General features: G+C 43.5%; 1 protein-coding gene across 2 annotated transcripts; it reads right to left on the bottom strand.

Moving 5' to 3' along the window:
• Positions 1-427: 427 nt before the first annotated feature.
• Positions 428-19,467, bottom strand: MORN4 (MORN repeat containing 4). 2 transcript variants are annotated; one of them, XM_081231987.1, is made up of 5 exons: positions 19,284-19,467; positions 4,333-4,425; positions 2,496-2,610; positions 1,979-2,088; positions 428-1,729 (listed from the first exon to the last, which is right to left on the bottom strand). In XM_081231987.1, the coding sequence occupies exons 2-5, from the start codon at positions 4,397-4,399 to the stop codon at positions 1,581-1,583; spliced, it is 441 nt and encodes a 146-aa protein (XP_081088113.1). In that variant the 5' UTR covers positions 4,400-4,425; positions 19,284-19,467; the 3' UTR covers positions 428-1,580. The 2 variants fall into 2 exon arrangements, with proteins under 2 accessions (XP_081088113.1, XP_081088112.1); XM_081231986.1 differs by lacking the exon at positions 19,284-19,467 and adding an exon at positions 18,892-19,023.
• Positions 19,468-20,171: the final 704 nt, after the last annotated feature.

The raw sequence follows: 20,171 nt of genomic DNA, 5'->3' as shown, positions 1-20,171 counted from the left end.
TTACTAGTTTGGGCAACCTGAGCCCGCTTGGCTTTTTTTTTTTTTTTTTGCAGTACGCGGGCCTCTCACTGTTGTGGCCTCTCCCGCTGCAGAGCACAGGCTCCAGACGTGCAGGCCCAGTGGCCACGGCCCACGGGCCCAGCCACTCCGTGGCATGTGGGATCTTCCTGGACCGGGGCACGAACCCATGTCCCTTGCATCGGCAGGCGGACTCTCAACCACTGCGCCACCGGGGAAGCCCTGCCTGGCTTTTTTTGTGTGTGTGTGTGTGTTTTTAATGTTCCTACCTTGCAGAATTAGATGATATTATGTAGTAAAGTGTGCAGTGTCAGTTTCAAGCCCCCATCTATAATTAACTTTTAGAAATAGCAAATGGGTCAATATTCATAAGGGTGTACAGCAAGAGAGTCAAGAAAACTAAGTATAGGCAGTTCTGGTGATTTGTTTATTCCTCATAAACACTTGTTTCTACAGTACAATTCAGAGAATAAATAGAGGCACACGGCTCTAATTTCCACCACAATCTGCTGTTGAGGAGACATTCAGTGTGAGGATAAGGGGCTGTGGGGGGGGCATGTTTGGGTCACAGGGTAACTGGAGGCCTCTGTGATGAACTGTGCGGGGATCCAGTCGATCAAGATCTGATCCCTAGGCCTGATAGCCAAGGCTCATGATGGAAGAGTTACAGTGAACCAAATGCTCTTTTAGTTCACTGCCATCCCAAGATGGGTCCAATTCTACCTGAACCCCAAGGGGTTAAGGTGGGTCTGACCTACTGGTCCACTGGAAAGAAGCTGTGTCAGCCCAAGCCATCCTTAACGATTTAGTTCACTCCATGACAGGACCTGATGGGACCCACAGATATCTGCCCTTGCCCTGGAGTTAGTTATAAATACAAGTTATAAGATGACTGTTTATATCGGTTTCTTTCTGACAAAAGGGATCCTTTCCCATGTCTAAGGAAGGAGAGAGGAGCACAAATTATCTGCTTGTAAAGTCAAGGGAGAGGGAAATAGCATTCACTGAACCCTTCACAGGAGCAATAAACAGACACGAGGACCAGTCTGGTCAGACAACGTGGAAGGCCTGGGGCCATGGTGCCAACCAGAAGCGAATGCAGGGGTAACATACAGGAAAACTCTGGCCTTGACTTTCTCAGGACCGCTGTACTGTCTGAGCCACTCCTATCGTTTCCCTTATTTCTCCAGGGCAGCACAGAGCACTGGCCCTAATCTGGGGCTGGGATCATCTGCACCGAATAGGGGCAGAAGGAAGAGACTCTGTATCACTTGGCAGAAAATGAAGTAGAAGGCAGCAGCAGGTCCGCACCGGGTGACCCACGGTGTTAGGGACAGAGAGTACCAACGAGCGAGACAAGGGCAGGGCACACCGGGTACCACTGCTGCAAGGCCAGCGGCCCGAGCCTCAGACCTTCTGTGACCGAAGCCCTGCCTGGCAGGTGACGGGGCCTCTCCCAGGACTTCTGCTCCATGGTCATTCTCATCTCCTCTCACATCGGATTCTTTTGTTCACCCCCAGCGGGTGGCGGGGCGTTGCTGTCAGCTGGGCGCAGCGCCGAGTCAGGCGGTGAGGCTCCGGGCTGACTTGGAGGCGCTCTGGGCCCGCTGAACCACCGCCGAGCACTTCTCGCGCCGCAAAAGCTTGTTGTTCTCGAACAGACCTTCGTTGCGGGGTATTCCGTGAGAACCATCAGGGAAAGTCAGCAGGCCTTTGAGGGGGACAGAGAAAATATGGGTGTGACAGTGGCATTAGTGGCTGGGAGGTCTGCTTGCTACGTAGAGGTGGAGGGAGAGAAAAGTTTGCAGCCCTTGGGTACTCTATTGGTGAGTCCGATGACCCGGCATCGGCGCCTGGTCCCTATGCGTTGCTGGGCATCCACAGGAGGATTAAAGCTGCAAAGGTGTCCTTCCACCCATTTATGCTCGTCAGTCCCCTGTCCTGCTGGCCCGCAACTTACCCAAACCATCCACTCTGCCGTTTTTAAATTCCCCCTCAAAGGTCATGTTGTCATGTCGAATGAAGACCCCGACGCCGTTGAACTTGCCCTGGGCAAACTCCCCCTCATACCTGCAGAAACACGAGATGTCAGCCTTCAGGATAACTCAGTCAGGCAGCTGCCAACACCAAATGTGTGGTTTAGCAATGCCAAGGAGCAAAGCTGATTCCACTCTTCCAGAGCTCCCACCCACCCAGCCAGCAGAGAAGGGTCAGTGAGTGTGTATGATACGAGGCTCTAATCGCAAGGAAATAACCTAAGAGAACAGTGGTGGGGTGGGAGGTCACTGACCTTGCCATTTCAAATTTTAGATGTATTTATAAAGTAACCAATAAAAGAACGAACGCTACTCCTTGCCTGTTTTCAGAGGGCCCGGGACAAGCTCAGGTTTGACCAGATATTTCTCACTATCCCTTTTAGAACAGAACTTCCCTTCCCTAGTTTAAGGCTGAGAAAGGAATGATGACCCAGTACCCACCTCGAGCCATCTGAGAACGTTAGTACCCCGAAGCCATTAAAGAGCCCATTCTCAAAATGGCCCAGGTAGGTGCCACCATCTGCAAACATCAGTTGACCAAAACCATGTCTGCGGCCTGAGCAAAGAGAAGACAGGTGTCAGGTTGGGATGGGGCAGCTTCAGGGTCCCCTCTCACAGTCCAACATCCCTTGCCTTGCATCACCCCACCCACAAAGGAAGGAAGAAAAGCAGTGACACTAGCAGGGCAGAGAACTATTACCCAGAGTAATAAGCTGGCTACTAAGATCTTCCCTTCTTAAGTCACAACCATCAGATTTGGAGCAGGTCTCTCCAAGTATGAAGATAAGAGAGCACTGAAAAATCACAACAGCTTAAAAAAAATTTTAAATAAAAATCACAATAGCTAACTTCACAGGGCCTTCACTATGTGCCACGCACTCTTCTAAGCACTTTGTATTTATCATCTTATTTAATCCTCACAACAACCTTAGGAGGTAGGCCCAATACTACTATTATTCCCATTAACAGATGCAGAAACCAAGGCAAGGAGAAGATAAAAAACTTACTCAAGATCACAGAGCAACTAAGTGGTACAGCAAGACAGCAAATGCAGCCGGCAGACTGACTCTGGAGCCCTTGACACTTAACTGCCTTGACACTCTGAGAAAAAAATTAAAGTACCCTCCGACACCATGAAGCTGCTAGGCAAACCTAACAGCCTGACTGGCAACACTAGTTTGAGCTTTGCTCCATCAATAGGGCTGTGCTTACCCACTGAACTGACCAGAGAACAGAGCAAGATACTGGAGAAGCTGCAATGCCATTCCGGGTACAAGGGCGTTCTTTTGGTGGATAGAGACTGCCCAGCAGAGCCTCGAGAAGACTCTCCTCTGAAAGGTCACGTTAAAGGGGACAGTAGGTGTTTGGGAGGCAGGAGAAAAGGCTGGGGATGTACGGAGGCAAGGTCACGTCCCATGTGCACAATTTCTCCTCTCAAGGCTCAAAAATTCATCAGCTGCAGGGATCTACCATGAAAAGAATGAGGTGTCTGGAAAGGGCGTGAACTGCTCTTCTGGGCACAACTATAAAGAGTCAAGTCTCCTCGGGGCAGTTCCGGGTTTGCTAGGACTGGACGCATGAGACTTTTAAGTGGCCAGACTGTTTCCAAACTGAACATCATTAAAGTGCTTCCTGTATAGCCTCAGGCTTGGAGGAATTCTGCCCTTCCTATGAATAGATACTTCCAAATGTAATGAGCTGTCACAGGAAATTCAAGGCAATGAATGTCATCTGCTCTTGAGTGTCTGCCCTAATTTCTTCCTTAAGATTCACTAGAATCAAGTCATTACAATGAATCTGTACTTTGCAATTTATGGGCCCTAAAAATAATTCATTTTGTTCTGCTGAGTACGTTAGCATTTATAAAAACAATTCCCAAGTAATACCACTAAAGGATAAAAGAGTGTTGGGGGGTCTCCTGGCAGGCCAGTGGTTAGGACTCGGCACTTTCACTGACATAGGCCCAGGTTCAATCCCTGGTCGGGGAACTAAGATCCTGCAAGCCATGAGGCGTGGCAAAAAAAAAAAAAAAAAAAAAGTGTTAAAACACTTTAAATTTAAAAGTGGGAAGATTTAACTTATTTCTGGAGATGGGAGTAACAATAGCATTTTCCAATTCCTTTATTTATAATCCTAAAATCAAATAAAGGAAAGGCACTCTTTGGCTTTAGAAGTTAGAAATGAAGACTCATAAAGTTGTCTTATATATATCCTCATGTATTTGTCCTTCAGCCAAATGAAGTGTTCATCACTGGATGTTCCCCATGGGTCCTCTCACCCTCCTTCCAGTCGCCACGATATTCCTCCCCACTGGAGTAGGTGAAGGAACCTTTTGTCAGGGTCATGGTGGCAGCTTACAGAAGGATGAAAACTGCAAGAAATAAGCAGAGGAGAACCAGTGTCATAGGATGGCTGGAGGAAAGGCCTGTAAAGCAATTTTATAGATACCTCCTAAAGGCTACCAGCCTGGTAAGTGTAAACTACCTTGAGTACATTTAACAAAAATCCCCCCCACTCCAACCACCACCACCATCATCGCCACCTCTGCCCAAGCAGTATTATCCTCCTACTTGTCTTAAAAGTCTTCAGCCAGGGCTTCCCTGGTGGCGCAGTGGTTGAGAGTCCGCCTGCCGATGCAGGGGACGCGAGTTCGTGCCCCGGTCTGGGAGGATCCCACATGCTGCGGAGCGGCTGGGCCTGTGAGCCATGGCCGCTGAGGCTTCGTGTCCGGAGCCTGTGCTCTGCAATGGGAGAGGCCACAACAGCGAGAGGCCCGCGTACCGCAAAAAAAAAAAAAAAAGAGGAAAAAAAGTCTTCAGCCTGTTCCAATTTTCTAAGACCTGGGATGGAAATTTAGGATTTCTCTGTAAATATTTGCTTGATACCTACTATGTGCTTAGTCAATGTATAAAATATAGTCTCGTTCCTCGATGAGTTTATAAGCTAGCTGATAAGACTAACAACTGAAACACTGAATAATACGAGAGATAATATAATGAAGTGCCAAACTGGATGGCAGAGATGACAAAGACAAGGGATGGGCAGAACATAAAACAAGCAGTGAAGAACGCAAAGGGCAATGCCAGACTGAGAAAACGTGGGGGTGAAAGCACAAAGAGCAATATAAACACGACATGTGCAGTGGGAATTAGGAAGCCAGGTCTTATTCGAGTTGAAGGTTTATTTAGGGAGTAACAGGAAACAAATTCATCCACGTACACCCGGCCTAAATCTTAAATCTGAAAAGAACCTCTCAGATTTAATGCAAACTCCCTCATTTTGGAGGGAGAAACATTTGGAGAAAACAGAAGCCCGAAGAGGTTAAAAACTAGTTAGTGAACAATGATGATGATGGAACTCGTGCCCATGCCTCCCCTGACTGCTGGTAGTTCTTTTTCCCCTGTACCATGTGCTCTGCTTTTAGGGTCAGGCCAGCTTAAGGAGACCTTTGAAAGCTAGGCAGAAGGGTTGATAGCTGATAAGGTATGGAAAAGAAGAAACTTCTGGGGGTTATAATATGAAATATGAAAGCAGAGTCTAAGGAAAATGAATGTGGCAAAAGGAAGCAGGATGGGCTGGAACAGCAAAAGCCTACAGCCAGAGAAGCTGCAAGACAGGAGATGTGATCATTTAGTCGATTGTAAAAATGGGCACAAAGTGTTCTCCCTCCATCCATGCCCTTGCAGACATGGCAGATCCTCCATTAAGAGGCAGCTTATTTATTCCTCTGCCTGTTGGATCTGGGTGGGTTATCTGACTTGCTTTCGCTAATGGAACATTAGCAAAGGTGATGTAGCAGAGGTTTGAAAAGCGCTTGTTTGTTGGGCTTGCTCTCTTATTGCACTTGGAACTGTTCTGCCTCCATGTGAATGAGCCCAGGCTAGTCTGCCAGATGGTGAGAGGCCACGTGTAGCAGCTGTCCCAGCCTACCACAGATGCATGGGTGAGCTCAGGCAAGACTAGAAGAGCTGCCCTCCTGAGCCCAGCCCCAAATTACCGACCCACAGAATCACGGATTAAAGAAATGGTTGTTGTAACCACTATGTTTTGGGGATGGTGTGTAATAACACACCTAGCAAAAGCTAACTGATATACCCAGGTATGAGATCATAAAGTCTGAACTAGGGAGATAACAGGGTAATGGGAGCAGGAATGATTATCACAGATATATCACAGGATAAACAAAAACAACCTGGTAACATTTGGAGACTGGCTAGGTATAGCTTCATATGAGTGGTAAAAGAATATTTATACTCAAGGATATTCTATAAGAAAGGAGTTAAGATACCCAAAACATCAATAAATATAAACAGAGACAAATAGAATCATTTGACATATTTTTTTAATGCAATCCCTATTTCTCTTTCTTTCCTTTTTTTTTTTTTTTGTAACTGGAAGTTTGTACCTCCTAATCTCCCTCACTTATTTCTCTGATCTCTCCACCCCATCCCCTCTGGCAAACACCTGTTTGTTCTCTGTATCTATGACTCTGTTTGTTTTGTTATGTTTATTCATTTTTTTTGTTTTTTAGATTCCACGTATAAGTGAAATCATATGGCATTTGTCTTTCTCTGATTTATTTCATTTAGCATAATACCCTCTATGTCCACCTATATTGTCACAAATGGCAAGATTTCATTCTTTTTCTTTTTTATGGCTGAGTAGTATTCATATATATATATATATATATATATATCCATTGTGTGTGTGCGTGTGTGTGTGTGTGTGTATATGGAATATATACACACATACCATATCTTCTTTACCCATTCATTTATTGATGGGCACTTAGATTGCTTCCATATTTTGGCTACTGTAAACAATTCTGCAATGAATATAGGGGTGCATGTATCTTTTCTAAGTACTGTTTTCATTTTCTTCAGATAAATACCCGGGAGTGGAAGTGCTCCACTTCCACTCATATGGTAGTTCTGTTTTTAATTTTTTGAGGAACCACCATACCGTTTTCCACAGTGGCTGCACCAATTTACATCCCCACCAACAGTGCACGAGGCTTCCCTTTTCTCCACATCCTCCCCAACACCTGTAATTTGTTGTCTTTTTGATAACAGCCATTTTGACAGGTGTGAGGTGATATCTCATTGTGGTTTTGATTTGCATTTCCCTGATGGTTAGTGATGTTGAACATCTCTTCATGTGCTTCTTGGCTATCTGTATGTCTTCTCTGGAAAAATGTCTATTCAGGACCTCTGCCCATTTTTAAATCAGGCTGTGTGATTTTTTGATGTTGAGTTTTACCAGTTCTTTGTATATTTTGGATATTAACCCCTTATCAAATACATTGTTTGCAAATATCTTCTTCCATTTAGTAGGTGGCCTTTTCATTTTGTTGACAGTTTCCTCCACTGTGCAAAAGCTTTTTAGTTTGACTAAGTCCCATTTGTTTATTTTTGCTTTTGTTTCCCTTGCCTGAGGAGACATATCCATAAAAATATTGCTAAGACTGATGTCAAAGAGCATACTGCCTACGTTTTCTTCTAGGAGTTTTATGGTGTCATGACTTACATTTAAATCTTTACTCCATTTTGAGGGTTTGTTTGTTTGTATATAGTGTGAGAAAGTAGTCCAATTTGATTCTTTTGCATGTAGCTGTCCAGTTTTCCCAACACCATTTATTGAAGAGTATGTTTTCCTTATGGTATATTCTTGCCTCCTCTGTGGTAGACTAATTGCCCATATGAGTGTGGGTTCATTTCTGGGCTGTCTATTGTATTCCATTGATCTATGTGCCTGTTTTTGTGCCAGTACCATACTATTTTGATTTCTGTAACTTTGTCGTATAGTTTGAAATCAGGGAGCATGATACTTCCAGCTTTGTTGTTCTTTCTCAAGGTTGCTTTGGCTATTCAGGATCTTTTGTGTTTCCTTACAAATTCAAATGACATTTTGAAAAAATATCAGCAATTTTGACTAATAAAGTAAGTACTAAGTAGGGGAAAAGTAAATTATAGCCACTCATCTGTTCTTTATCAGCACCCTATGGGATATTCTAATTTTGGCCTATGTCATAATGATTTTGATGCAGATGCTGAAAGCTCAGAAATGGTCTGATGTGAAGACAGCCTGGTCTGAACAGAGCAGAAGCCCTGTGTTCTCACCCAAACACGGAGAGACATTCATTTCTACCCCCATAATGAAGGCCAGCTTTGTGGAAGCTCTTTTGGTGATGTTTGGAGTCACTCCCATAGGTACAACAGGGATTTTCTCACTTTTCTAGTTACTCAGGAGCTCCATGTTCAGGGTCTCTCACATTGTAGAAGATATCCCAAGACCAGGATCATTTTCTTGTCTTAATGCCCCTCAGTACCTCTGGGGGGCTATTTTCTCAGTGGCTGGCACCTGGTGTGCCATCTCTGTCCCATCCACTTTCCACAAGGTCAGCATCTAATTTCAGGCTCACGAGCCTCTTATCATCAGCCCAGCATCAGAGTATGCCTGGGGTAGAGGTCAACATGACTCCATTGCAAATACAACATTAATGAGAGGAAGAGAAGCAGTTTTCCATCGAAAGTACAGAGGAAAACGCTTCCCAGTCCAGATAGGCATGTTGATAGCTAGAGGTCACCATCAGCTCTTTTGAGAATTAATTACATCAGAGAACTAAAAGTCAGCTTATGGCACAAATCTGAGCTATTTCATTCTTTCAAAACAAGTCAGAATATGAATGGTTACATCTTCTACTAAATCTTAAAACTAAACAACCGTTCTGACACATAAATGCAAAATCATTATTTCCACAGGAAGATGATAAGATAAGGACACTCCCTTTCAATGTTCAGCAGCAGCTGACTAACTTGTCTTCACTCGAAGTTTTGGAAGGAGTTATTTCAGTGCAATTTGAGGAGCCAGACTGACTACACAGGGGCTCAGCCTCTTGTGTGTTTACTTCTTCTCAAGGCTATGTGAAACTTCCAAACAGTGGCATCCCACCAGTAGAAGGAACTTGAAAGAAAGGGAACTGTTCTTCTCCAGTTTGAGGATTATCTAGGGACCGAGTACTACCCAGCCCCTCCAACTGTAAACCTAGCCACTCTTTTGGTATGCTGTTAGCTCTTGGGCAATGCATCCTAAATATTTCAAAGAAGCCAATGAAACTTGAAAGATTAGCTTCTCATTACCAAATAGAGTGGACTGTATTTTCCAAAGATATTCGCGATCATATCTCCTGTCTTATACATTCTTCTACAATTTGACCTTGCCACTGCCCCATCAAAAAGTAGTGTCTAGGGCTTCCCTGGTGGCGCAGTGGTTGAGAGTCCGCCTGCCGATGCAGGGGACACGGGTTCGTGCCCCTATCCCGGAAGATCCCACATGCCGCGCAGCGGCTGGGCCCGCGAGCCATGGCCGCGGAGCCTGTGTGTCCGGAGCCTGTGCTCCGCAACGGGAGAGGCCACAGCAGTGAGAGGCCCGCGTACAGCAAAAAAAAAAAAAAAAAAAAAAAAAAAAAAAGTAGTGTCTAACTGGTCCACAAGAGACCTCCCAGCTCCACATAATATCAAACGGCGAAAATCTTCCAGAGATCTCCATCTCAACACCAGCACCCAGCTTCAATCAACGACCAGCAAGCTACAGTGCTGGACACCCTATGCCAAACAACTAGCAAGACAGGAACACAACGCCACCCATTAGCAGAGAGGCTGCCTAAAATAATAAAAAGTCCACAGACACCCCAAAACACACCACCAGACGTGGACCTGCCCACCAGAAAGACAAGATCCAGCCTCATCCACCAGAACACAGGCACTAGTCCCCTCCACCAGGAAGCCTACACAACCCACTGAACCAACCTTAGCCACTGGGGACAGACACCAAAAACAATGGGAACTACGAACCTGCAGCCTGCAAAAAGGAGACCCCAAACACAGTAACATAAGCAAAATGAGAAGACAGAAAAACACACAGCAGGAGAAGGAGCAAGATAAAAACCCACCAGACCTAACAAATGAAGAGGTAATAGGCAGTCTACCTGAAAAAGAATTCAGAATAATGATAGTAAAGATGATCCAAAATCTTGGAAATAGAATAGACAAAATGCAAGAAACAGTTAACAAGGACCTAGAAGAACTAAAGATGAGTCAAGCAATGATTAAAAACACAATAAATGCAATGAAAAATACTCTAGATGGGATCAATAGCAGAATAACTGAGGCAGAAGAACGGATAAGTGACGTGGAAGATAAAATTGTGGAAATAACTACTGCAGAGCAGAAGAAAGAAAAAAGAATGAAAAGAACTGAGGACAGTCTCAGAGACCTCTGGGACAACATTAAACACACCAACATTCGAATTATAGGGGTTCCAGAAGAAGAAGAGAAAAAGAAAGGGACTGAGAAAATATTTGAAGAGATTATAGTTGAAAACTTCCCTAATATGGGAAAGGAAATAGTCACTCAAGTCCAGGAGGAACAGAGAGTCCCATAGAGGATAAATCCAAGGAGAAATACGCCAAGACACATATTAATCAAACTGTCAAAAATTAAATACAAAGAAAGCATATTAAAAGCAGCAAGGGAAAAACAACAAATAACACACAAGGGAATCCCCATAAGGTTAACAGCTGATCTTTCAGCAGAAACTCTGCAAGCCAGAAGGGACTGGCAGGACATATTTAAAGTGATGAAGGAGAAAAACCTGCAACCAAGATTACTCTACCCAGCAAGGATCTCATTCAGATTTGATGGAGAAATTAAAACGTTTACAGACAAGCAAAAGCTGAGAGAGTTCAGCACCACCAAACCAGCTTTACAACAAATGCTAAAGGAACTTCTCTAGGCAAGAAACACAACAGAAGGAAAAGACCTACAATAACGAACCCAAAACAATTAAGAAAATGGGAATAGGAACATACATATCGATAATTACCTTAAATGTAAATGGACTAAATGCTCCCACCAAAAGACACAGATTGGCTGAATGGATACAAAAACAAGATCCATATATATGCTGTCTACAAGAGACCCACTTCAGACCTAGAGACACATACAGACTGAAAGTAAGGGGATGGAAAAAGATATTCCATGCAAATGGAAACCAAAAGAAAGCTGGAGTAGCAATTCTCATATCAGACAAAATAGACTTGAAAATAAAGGCTACTAGAAGAGACAAAGGAGGACACTACATAATGATCAAGGGATCAATCCAAGAAGAAGATATAACAATTGTAAATATTTATGCACCCAACATAGGAGCACCTCAATACATAAGGCAAATACTAACAGCCATAAAAGGGGAAATCGACAGTAACACATTCATAGTAGGGGACTTTAACACCCCACTTTCACCAATGGACAGATCATCCAAAATGAAAATAAATAAGGAAACACAAGCTTTAAATGATACATTAAACAAGATGGACTTAATTGATATTTATAGGACATTCCATCCAAAAACAACAGAATACACATTTTTCTCAAATGCTCATGGAACATTCTCCAGGATAGATCATATCTTGGGTCACAAATCAAGCCTTGGTAAATTTAAGAAAATTGAAATTGTATCAAGTATCTTTTCCGACCACAATGCTATGAGACTAGATACCAATTACAGGAAAAGATCTGTAAAATATACAAACACATGGAGGCTAAACAATACACTACTTAATAACGAAGTGATCACTGAAGAAATCAAAGAGGAAATTAAAAAATACCTAGAAACAAATGACAATGGAGACACGACGACCCAAAACCTATGGGATGCAGCAAAAGCAGTTCTAAGAGGGAAGTTTATAGCAATACAATCCCACCTTAAGAAACAGGAAACATCTCGAATAAACAACCTAACCTTGCACCTAAAGCAATTAGAGAAAGAAGAACAAAAACACCCCAAAGTTAGCAGAAGGAAAGAAATCATAAAAATCAGATCAGAAATAAATGAAAAAGAAATGAAGGAAACGATAGCAAAGATCAATAAAACTAAAAGCTGGTTCTTTGAGAAGATAAACAAAACTGATAAACCATTAGCCAGACTCATCAAGAAAAAAAGGGAGAAGACTCAAAGCAATAGAATTAGAAATGGGGGCTTCCCTGGTGGCGCAGTGGTTGAGAGTCCGCCTGCCGATGCAGGGGACATGGGTTCGTGCCCCGGTCCGGGAGGATCCCACATGCCGCGGAGCGGCTGGGCCTGTGAGCCATGGCCGCTGAGCCTGAGCGTCTGGAGTCTGTGCTCCACAGCGGAAGAGGCCACAGCAGTGAGAGGCCCACGTACCGCAGAAAAAAAAAAAGAATTAGAAATGAAAAAGGAGAAGTGACAACTGACACTGCAGAAATACAAAAGATCATGAGAGATTACTACAAGCAACTCTATGCCAATAAAATGGACAACCTGGAAGAAATGGACAAATTCTTAGAAATGCACAACCTGCCAAGACTGAATCAGGAAGAAATAGAAAATATGAACAGACCAATCACAAGCACTGAAATTGAAACTGTGATAAAAAATCTTCCAACAAACAAAAGCCCAGGACCAGATGGCTTCACAGGCGAATTCTATCAAACATTTAGAGAAGAGCTAACACCTATCCTTCTCAAACTCTTCCAAAATATAGCAGAGGGAGGAACACTCCCAAACTCATTCTACGAGGCCACCATCACCTTGATACCAAAACCAGACAAGGATGTCACAAAGAAAGAAAACTACAGGCCAATATCACTGATGAACACAGATGCAAAAATCCTCAACAAAATACTAGCAAACAGAATCCAACAACACATTAAAAGGATCATACACCATGATCAAGTGGGGTTTATTCCAGGAATGCAAGGATTCTTCAATATACACAAATCAATCAACGTGATACACCATATTAACAAACTGAAGGAGAAAAACCATATGATCATCTCAGTAGATGCAGAGAAAGCTTTCGACAAAATTCAACACTCATTTATGATAAAAACCCTCCAGAAAGTAGGCATAGATGGAACTTTCCTCCACATAATAAAGGCCATATATGACAAACCCACAGTCAACATCATCCTCAATGGTGAAAAACTGAAAGCATTTCCACTAAGATCAGGAACAAGACAAGGTTGCCCACTCTCACCACTCTTATTTAACATAGTTTTGGAAGTTTTAGCCACAGCAATCAGAGAAGAAAAGGGAATAAAAGGAATCCAAATCGGAAAAGAAGAAGTAAAGCTGTCACTGTTTGCAGATGACATGATACTATACATAGAGAATCCTAAAGATGCTACCAGAAAACTACTAGAGCTAATCAATGAATTTGGTAAAGTAGCAGGATACAAAATTAATGCACAGAAATGTCTGGCATTCCTATATACTAATGATGAAAAATCTGAAAGTGAAATCAAGAAAACACTCCCATTTACCATTGCAACAAAAAGAATAAAATATCTAGGAATAAAACTACCTAAGGAGACAAAAGACCTGTATGCAAAAAATTATAAGACACTGATGAAAGAAATTAAAGATGATACAAATAGATGGAGAGATATACCATGTTCTTGGATTGGAAGAATCAACATTGTGAAAATGACTACTACCCAAAGCAATCTACAGATTCAATGCAATCCCTATCAAACTACCACTGGCATTTTTCACAGAACTAGAACAAAAAATTTCACAATTTGTATGGAAGCACAAAAGACCCCGAATAGCCAAAGCAATCTTGAGAACGAAAAATGGAGCTGGAGGAATCAGGCTTCCTGACTTCAGACTATACTACAAAGCTACAGTAATCAAGACAGTATGGTACTGGCACAAAAACAGAAAGATAGATCAATGGAACAGGATAGAAAGCCCAGAGATAAACCCACGCACATATGGTCACCTTATCTTTGATAAAGGAGGCAGGAATGTACAGTGGAGAAAGGACAGTCTCTTCAATAAGTGGTGCTGGGAAAACTGGACAGGGACATGTAAAAGTATGAGATTAGATCACTCCCTAACACCGTACACAAAAATAAGCTCAAAATGGATTAAAGACCTAAATGTAAGGCCAGACACTATCAAACTCTTAGAGGAAAACATAGGGAGAACACTCTATGACATAAATCACAGCAAGATCCTTTTTGACCCACCTCCTAGAGAAATGGAAATAAAGACAAAAATAAACACATGGGACCTAATTTAACTTAAAAGCTTTTGCACAGCAAAGGAAACCATAAACAAGACCAAAAGACAACCCTCAGAATGGGAGAAAATATTTGCAAATGAAGCAACTGACAAAGGATTAATCTCCAAAATTTATAAGCAGCTCATGCAGCTCAATAACAAAAAAACAAACAACCCAATCCAAAAATGGGCAGAAGACCTAAATAGACATTTCTCCACAGAAGATATAGAGACTGCCAACAAACACATGAAAGGATGCTCAACATCTTTACTCATTAGAGAAATACCAATCAAAACTACAATGAGATATCATCTCACACCAGTCAGAATGGCCATCATCAAAAAATCTAGAAACAATAAATGCTGGAGAGGGTGTGGAAAAAAGGGAACACTCTTGCACTGCTGGTGGGAATGTGAATTGGTACAGCCACTATGGAGAACAGTATAGAGGTTCCTTAAAAAACTACAAATAGAACTACCATATGACCCAGCAATCCCACTACTGGGCATATACCCTGAGAAAACCATAATTCAAAAAGAGTCATGTACCAAAATGTCCATAGCAGCCCTATTTACAATAGCCCAGAGATGGAAACAACCTAAGTGTCCATCATCGGATGAATGGATAAATAAGATGTGGCACATATATACAATGGAATATTACTCAGCCATAAAAAGAAACGAAATTGAGCTATTTGTAATGAGGTGGATGGACCTAGAGTCTGTCATACAGAGTGAAGTAAGTCAGAAAGAGAAAGACAAATACTGTATGCTGACACATATATATGGAATTTAAGAAAAAAAAATGTCATGAAGAACATAGGGGTAAGACAGGAATAAAGACACAGACCTACTAGAGAATGGACTTGAGGATATGGGGAGGGGGAAGGGTAAGCTGTGACAAAGCGAAAGAGCGGCATGGACATATATACACTACCAAACGTAAGGTAGATAGCTAGTGGGAAGCAGCCACATAGCTCAGGGAGATCAGCTCGGTGCTTTGTGACCGCCTGGAGGGGTGGGATAGGGAGGGTGGGTGGGAGACGCAAGAGGGAGGGGATATGGGAACATATGTATATGTATAACTGATTAATTTTGTTATAAAGCAGAAACTAACACATCATTGTTAAGCAATTATACTCCAATAAATATGTAAAAAAAAAGAATGAAATAATGCCATTTGCAGCAACATGGATGGACAAGAGATTATCATACTAAGTGAAATAAGTCAGAAAGAAAGACAAATAACATATGACATCATCTATATGTGGAATCGTAAAAAATAATGATACAAATGAACTTATTTACAAAACAGAAACAGACTCACAGACATAGAAAACAAACTTACCAAAGGGGAAAGCGGGGGGAGGGATAAATTAGGAATTTGGGATTAACAGATATACACTACTATATATATAACAGATAAACAACAAGGACCTACTGTATAGCACAGGAAACTATATTCAATATCTTGTAATAACCTATAATGGAAAAGAATCTGAAAAAGTTATCTATCTATCTATCTATCTATCTATCTAACTGAATCACTTTGCTGTATACCTGAAACATTGTAAATCAACTATACTTCAATAAAAAAATTCTGAGTGAGCTGTCATTGTAAAAAAAATAAAATAGAAAATAAAAAATGTAGTGTCTAGGGGCTTCCCTGGTGGCACAGTCGTTGAGAGTCCGCCTGCCGATGCAGGGGACACAGGTTCGTGCCCCGGTCCGGGAAGATCCCACATGCCGTGGAGTGGCTGGGCCCGTGAGCCATGGCCACTGAGCCTGCGCGTCCAGAGCCTGTGCTCCACAACGGGAGAGGCCACAACAGTGAGAGGCCCGCGTACCGCACAAAAAAAAAAAAAAAAAAGTAGTGTCTAACTCCTCATTTATGGCTAGGCTTGTGATTGCTTCAACCAATAGAACGTGATGGAAGCGATGGTGTGTTCTGAGGTTAGATCATACAAGGTAATGCAATTTCCATCTTGCTAACTGGTAAACTTGAGCTTGGAGACCTGAGCCACCACATAAGTAGTCTGATTATCCTGAGGCTACCATGCTCAGCGGAGGCCGAGCCACATAAAAAGTCACATGTGTTGGTGCTTCCAGTTGGCAGTCCTCATCTCTGAATCATCCTAGCCCAGGCACCAGGAGTGAGTGAAGGAGCCTTCAGGATGATTCCAGTCCCCAGCCACTGAGCCCACATCCCAGCTGATGTATCATGGAGCAGAGAGAGATTATCTCCCGATTCCTGAGTCACAGAATCTGTGAGCATCCTATGGTTGTTTTAAGCAGCTAAGTTTGGGGTAATCGGTTATACAGCAATTGTAATGGGAACATCATCCCTCAACTTATCCCTGCCACCATCCTCTCCCATTTGTTTTCAAACACACATACTACAAATTCCCATTCCTTTTTGTTCTAGGGAGATATAGCAAACTTCAATAGCTGATTGTCAAAATGATGTCCATTCCCAAGAACACAATTAGAAGTGCTAATTAAAGGAAACACATGTACACTCCATGTGTCTCAGGCCATGGTTGAACACACTTGACTTGAAACTTCTACATGTGTCCAAATAATTGATATTGTCACTGTCTGAGGCAGAATCAGGGTTTTCATTTATGACTTCTGTAGTTAGCCATGCTAATTATAGCTGTATAGCTACTGACCCCAAAAAGAACTCTATCAGTAACCAGGGTCCTTGAGACAAATCTAGTTTAATAAAGTATAGCCAGTGCTGATGCAGGCTAAAAAAACCAATACTTTAAAGGAATGCAGGGACTTCCCTGGTGGCACAGTGGTTAAGAATCTGCCTGCCAATGCAGGAGACACAGGTTCGAGCCCTGGTCCAGGAAGATCCCATATGCCGCAGAGCAACTAAGCCCATGCTCTGCAACAAGAGGAGCCATTGCAATGAGAAGCCTGCCAGCAACTAGAGAAAAGAAAGCCCACACGCAGCAAGAAAGACCCAATGCAGCCAAAAATAAATAAATGTAAATTAAAAAAAATAAGGAATGCAAATTAGTATTTGTGTCAGCTATTCAAAAAATCTTTTTTTTTTTTGCGGTACGCGGGCCTCTCACTGCTGTGGCCTCTCCCGTTGCGGAGCACAGGCTCCTGACGCGCAGGCTCAGCGGCCGTGGCTCACGGGCCCCGCCACTCCGCACCATGTGGGATCTTCCCAGGCCGGGGCACGAACTCGTTTTCCCTGCATCAGCAGGCGGACTCTCAACCACTGCGCCACCAGGCAAGCCCCAAAAAATCTTTTTAAAGAGAACAGATGGCCTAGGAGTTTAGGCTTCAGATTTACATGTGGAATCTAGTTACAAAGCCAAGACGATTCACGCTTCTTAACAGGTGCCCACCCTTCCTCTCTCTTGATAGATGGGTTGCAAAGGATCAATCCAAACATTTATCTAAAAGAAAATGACTATTTTGTGCCTATAAACCAACACACTATTAGTCTGCACAATAGACTATATCCTTGCTATCTTTATTTTCTCCCACCCCAGACATTTCCAAACAGAACTCGAAGACAGGAATGAGAACTTTTGTTTCCATTCCATTTGTCTTTTTTTTTTTAATTTCAGAAATCAAACTGGTTAAAAAATATTTATGCATCCACAGTAACCTGTGTCCAAATCCAGAGGATTAAAAAAAAACTAACATAATAGAGAATATATTTTCAGTTTAAGAATATTTTTTGGAGGCATCCACCTTAACTATCTACATATAGCTTCACACTGTCCCCCTAAAGCCACCCTCCCCAGGGTATGACAGTCTTGAAAGTTCTTTCAGTTATAAAGAAAGCAGCTGTTAGGCATTTAGAATCCTAAAGAGATGAAAATGAAGGCTTTGATGAACAAAAATCAGGCTTATAATGGACCTAGAACAAAAAGTCAAATGTTCTTTTCAAAGTATTTTAAGTGAGCTTAAAATAACGGTCTTTGTTTTAAGTCTGTAAGTCTCTTTCACTATAATTCTTCCTTCCACTGGAAAAGTAAACAAATGTACTGCTACTAGGTAAAGGTTTTATTTAGGAAGACTGTGGGACAGCTAGACTGAAGAAAGTGGGAAGAAAATCCTGACACCAGAAAGAAGGTCAAAACAAAACAAAACAAACAGAAAAACCCCAGACACCTTGGGGTGATGGGGACTGCCAGCATACTATTCTATTTCATGAGAAAGTAAAATTCCTGGGCTGGGTTCTAATACAACCGAGTGACTCCCGGTGGTACCTAAGCAGTTTGGAGATGCTAGACAGTAGGGATGCCACCGTCAACTAATTTAAGCATCCTACTTCCCAAGGATGTGTGTGAGGGACGTCTCTCCACCAGAGTGTGATAGAGGCGGACCCAGAGCAAACAAAGCCCTAGACCGCAACAAGACAACACTTACTCGTCGACCTCCCCATTCCTTCTCCCACCCGGTTCTGGCTTTCCAGCACCGCTACTTCCCTCACCCCGGGTCCGCTCTCCAGGGCGGGAGGGGTCTTCTGCTCACACTGGTCTGCGATCTCCTCTGCACACAGCGCCCACGTACCCCGATCTCTATCCTGGAGGCCATGGGCTCGGGCCTCGGACCCCGCGGTAGAGACGGGAGGCCCGGGTTTGGGACCTCCGGGGCAGCAACCCTCGGATGGAGCAGCGCTCCCGCAGCCCCTGTCATTTCGGGCTGGCCTCCTCAGTCCCTTCCTCCCAGACCACACTCTCCCGGCCCCCTCCCACCCGCGCTGCCAGCCAACCTGGGCTCGGCCTTCCGGGATGACCGTCTCGCCCCGACGCGGGGCGGACCTCCGCTCCGCCTGGCTCGCCCCTGCCACCTGCCTCTCCGCCACCACCTCCAGTGCCTGCCGCACTTGACGCCGCCATCCCGGGCAGCCGCACTGGGCACAATTCCCGCAGCCCATTGGCTGTTACCTAGGCAACCGGGAGCAACGCCACTCCCCATTGGCCCAGCCTGGGTTCTACGCCATCTTTGTGCGGGGCTGAGTGTTAAGGGAGCCCTGGGCCAAATACCAGAAGGAGGGGTGGGGCTGACCCACGGTGCCACCTCAGCCACCCAGAGAACTCAGGTCTCACCTACCAAGAGGTAGCCTAGCTGAAATGTCAACTCCAAACCAAACAAAAACCAAACCTGCGTCAGAAGCAACAGTCACCACCTACACAAGCGGCTCCGATCCTGCTCCGATCTCCACAGTTGTCAATGGCACCGACGCGGAGCTAAAGGACAGAGCCCAAAACTGACTTTTGAGGTGCGGCTTTGTAATTGTGAAGCGCAGGATGGGGCAACTACAGTTTCATGAGTGTCAGCCCTGTGCCAGCATTGTGATGATATTAGGGCACTTTTGCATTCATTATACGGATTTGTGTTGCCGTTGTCATGACTCATATCCTTTGTATTTAAAATATAGTGCCGGGCTTCCCTGGTGGCGCAGTGGTTGAGAGTCCACCTGTCGATGCAGGGGACACGGGTTCGTGCCCCGGTCCGGGAAGATCCCACATGCCACAGAATGGCTGGGCCTGTGAGCCATGGTCACTGAACCTGAGCGTCTGGAGCCTGTGCTCCACAACAGGAGAGGCCACAGCAGTGAGAGGCCCACGTACCACAAAAATAAATAAATGAATAAATAAACACCTAAATTTAAAAAAAAAAATAAAATAAAATATAGTGCCAAGATTGGAACAAATCCTCTCAAATACCATGCACACCAACCGGTTTATCCATATGTTTATTTACCTAACAATGTAAATACAGCATGATGCTAGGTTCTGCCGGGCTAGAATAGACATGAACACTGCTCTCATAGGATTTACGGCCTCGATGTGGAGAAGAAAAGGTTCATGTACATGGAAAAATCCAAGTCTATATTTAATTATTATGTACTTAATTATTAAGAGAAGGCAGGCGAATGAAGAGAGTAAGCAAATTGCTTCTCTGAATTTGGCTTTCCTAATCTGTAGAAAGGATGATAATAGTAATAATGATAAAGTCTCCCCAAGACTTGTATGAAAATACAATGTA

The sequence above is a fragment of the Mesoplodon bidens genome (assembly GCF_964165515.1).
Source record: "Mesoplodon bidens genome assembly, chromosome: 1".
Classification (NCBI taxonomy): domain Eukaryota; kingdom Metazoa; phylum Chordata; class Mammalia; order Artiodactyla; family Ziphiidae; genus Mesoplodon; species Mesoplodon bidens.
This window is presented reverse-complemented; position numbering and strand designations above follow the sequence as displayed.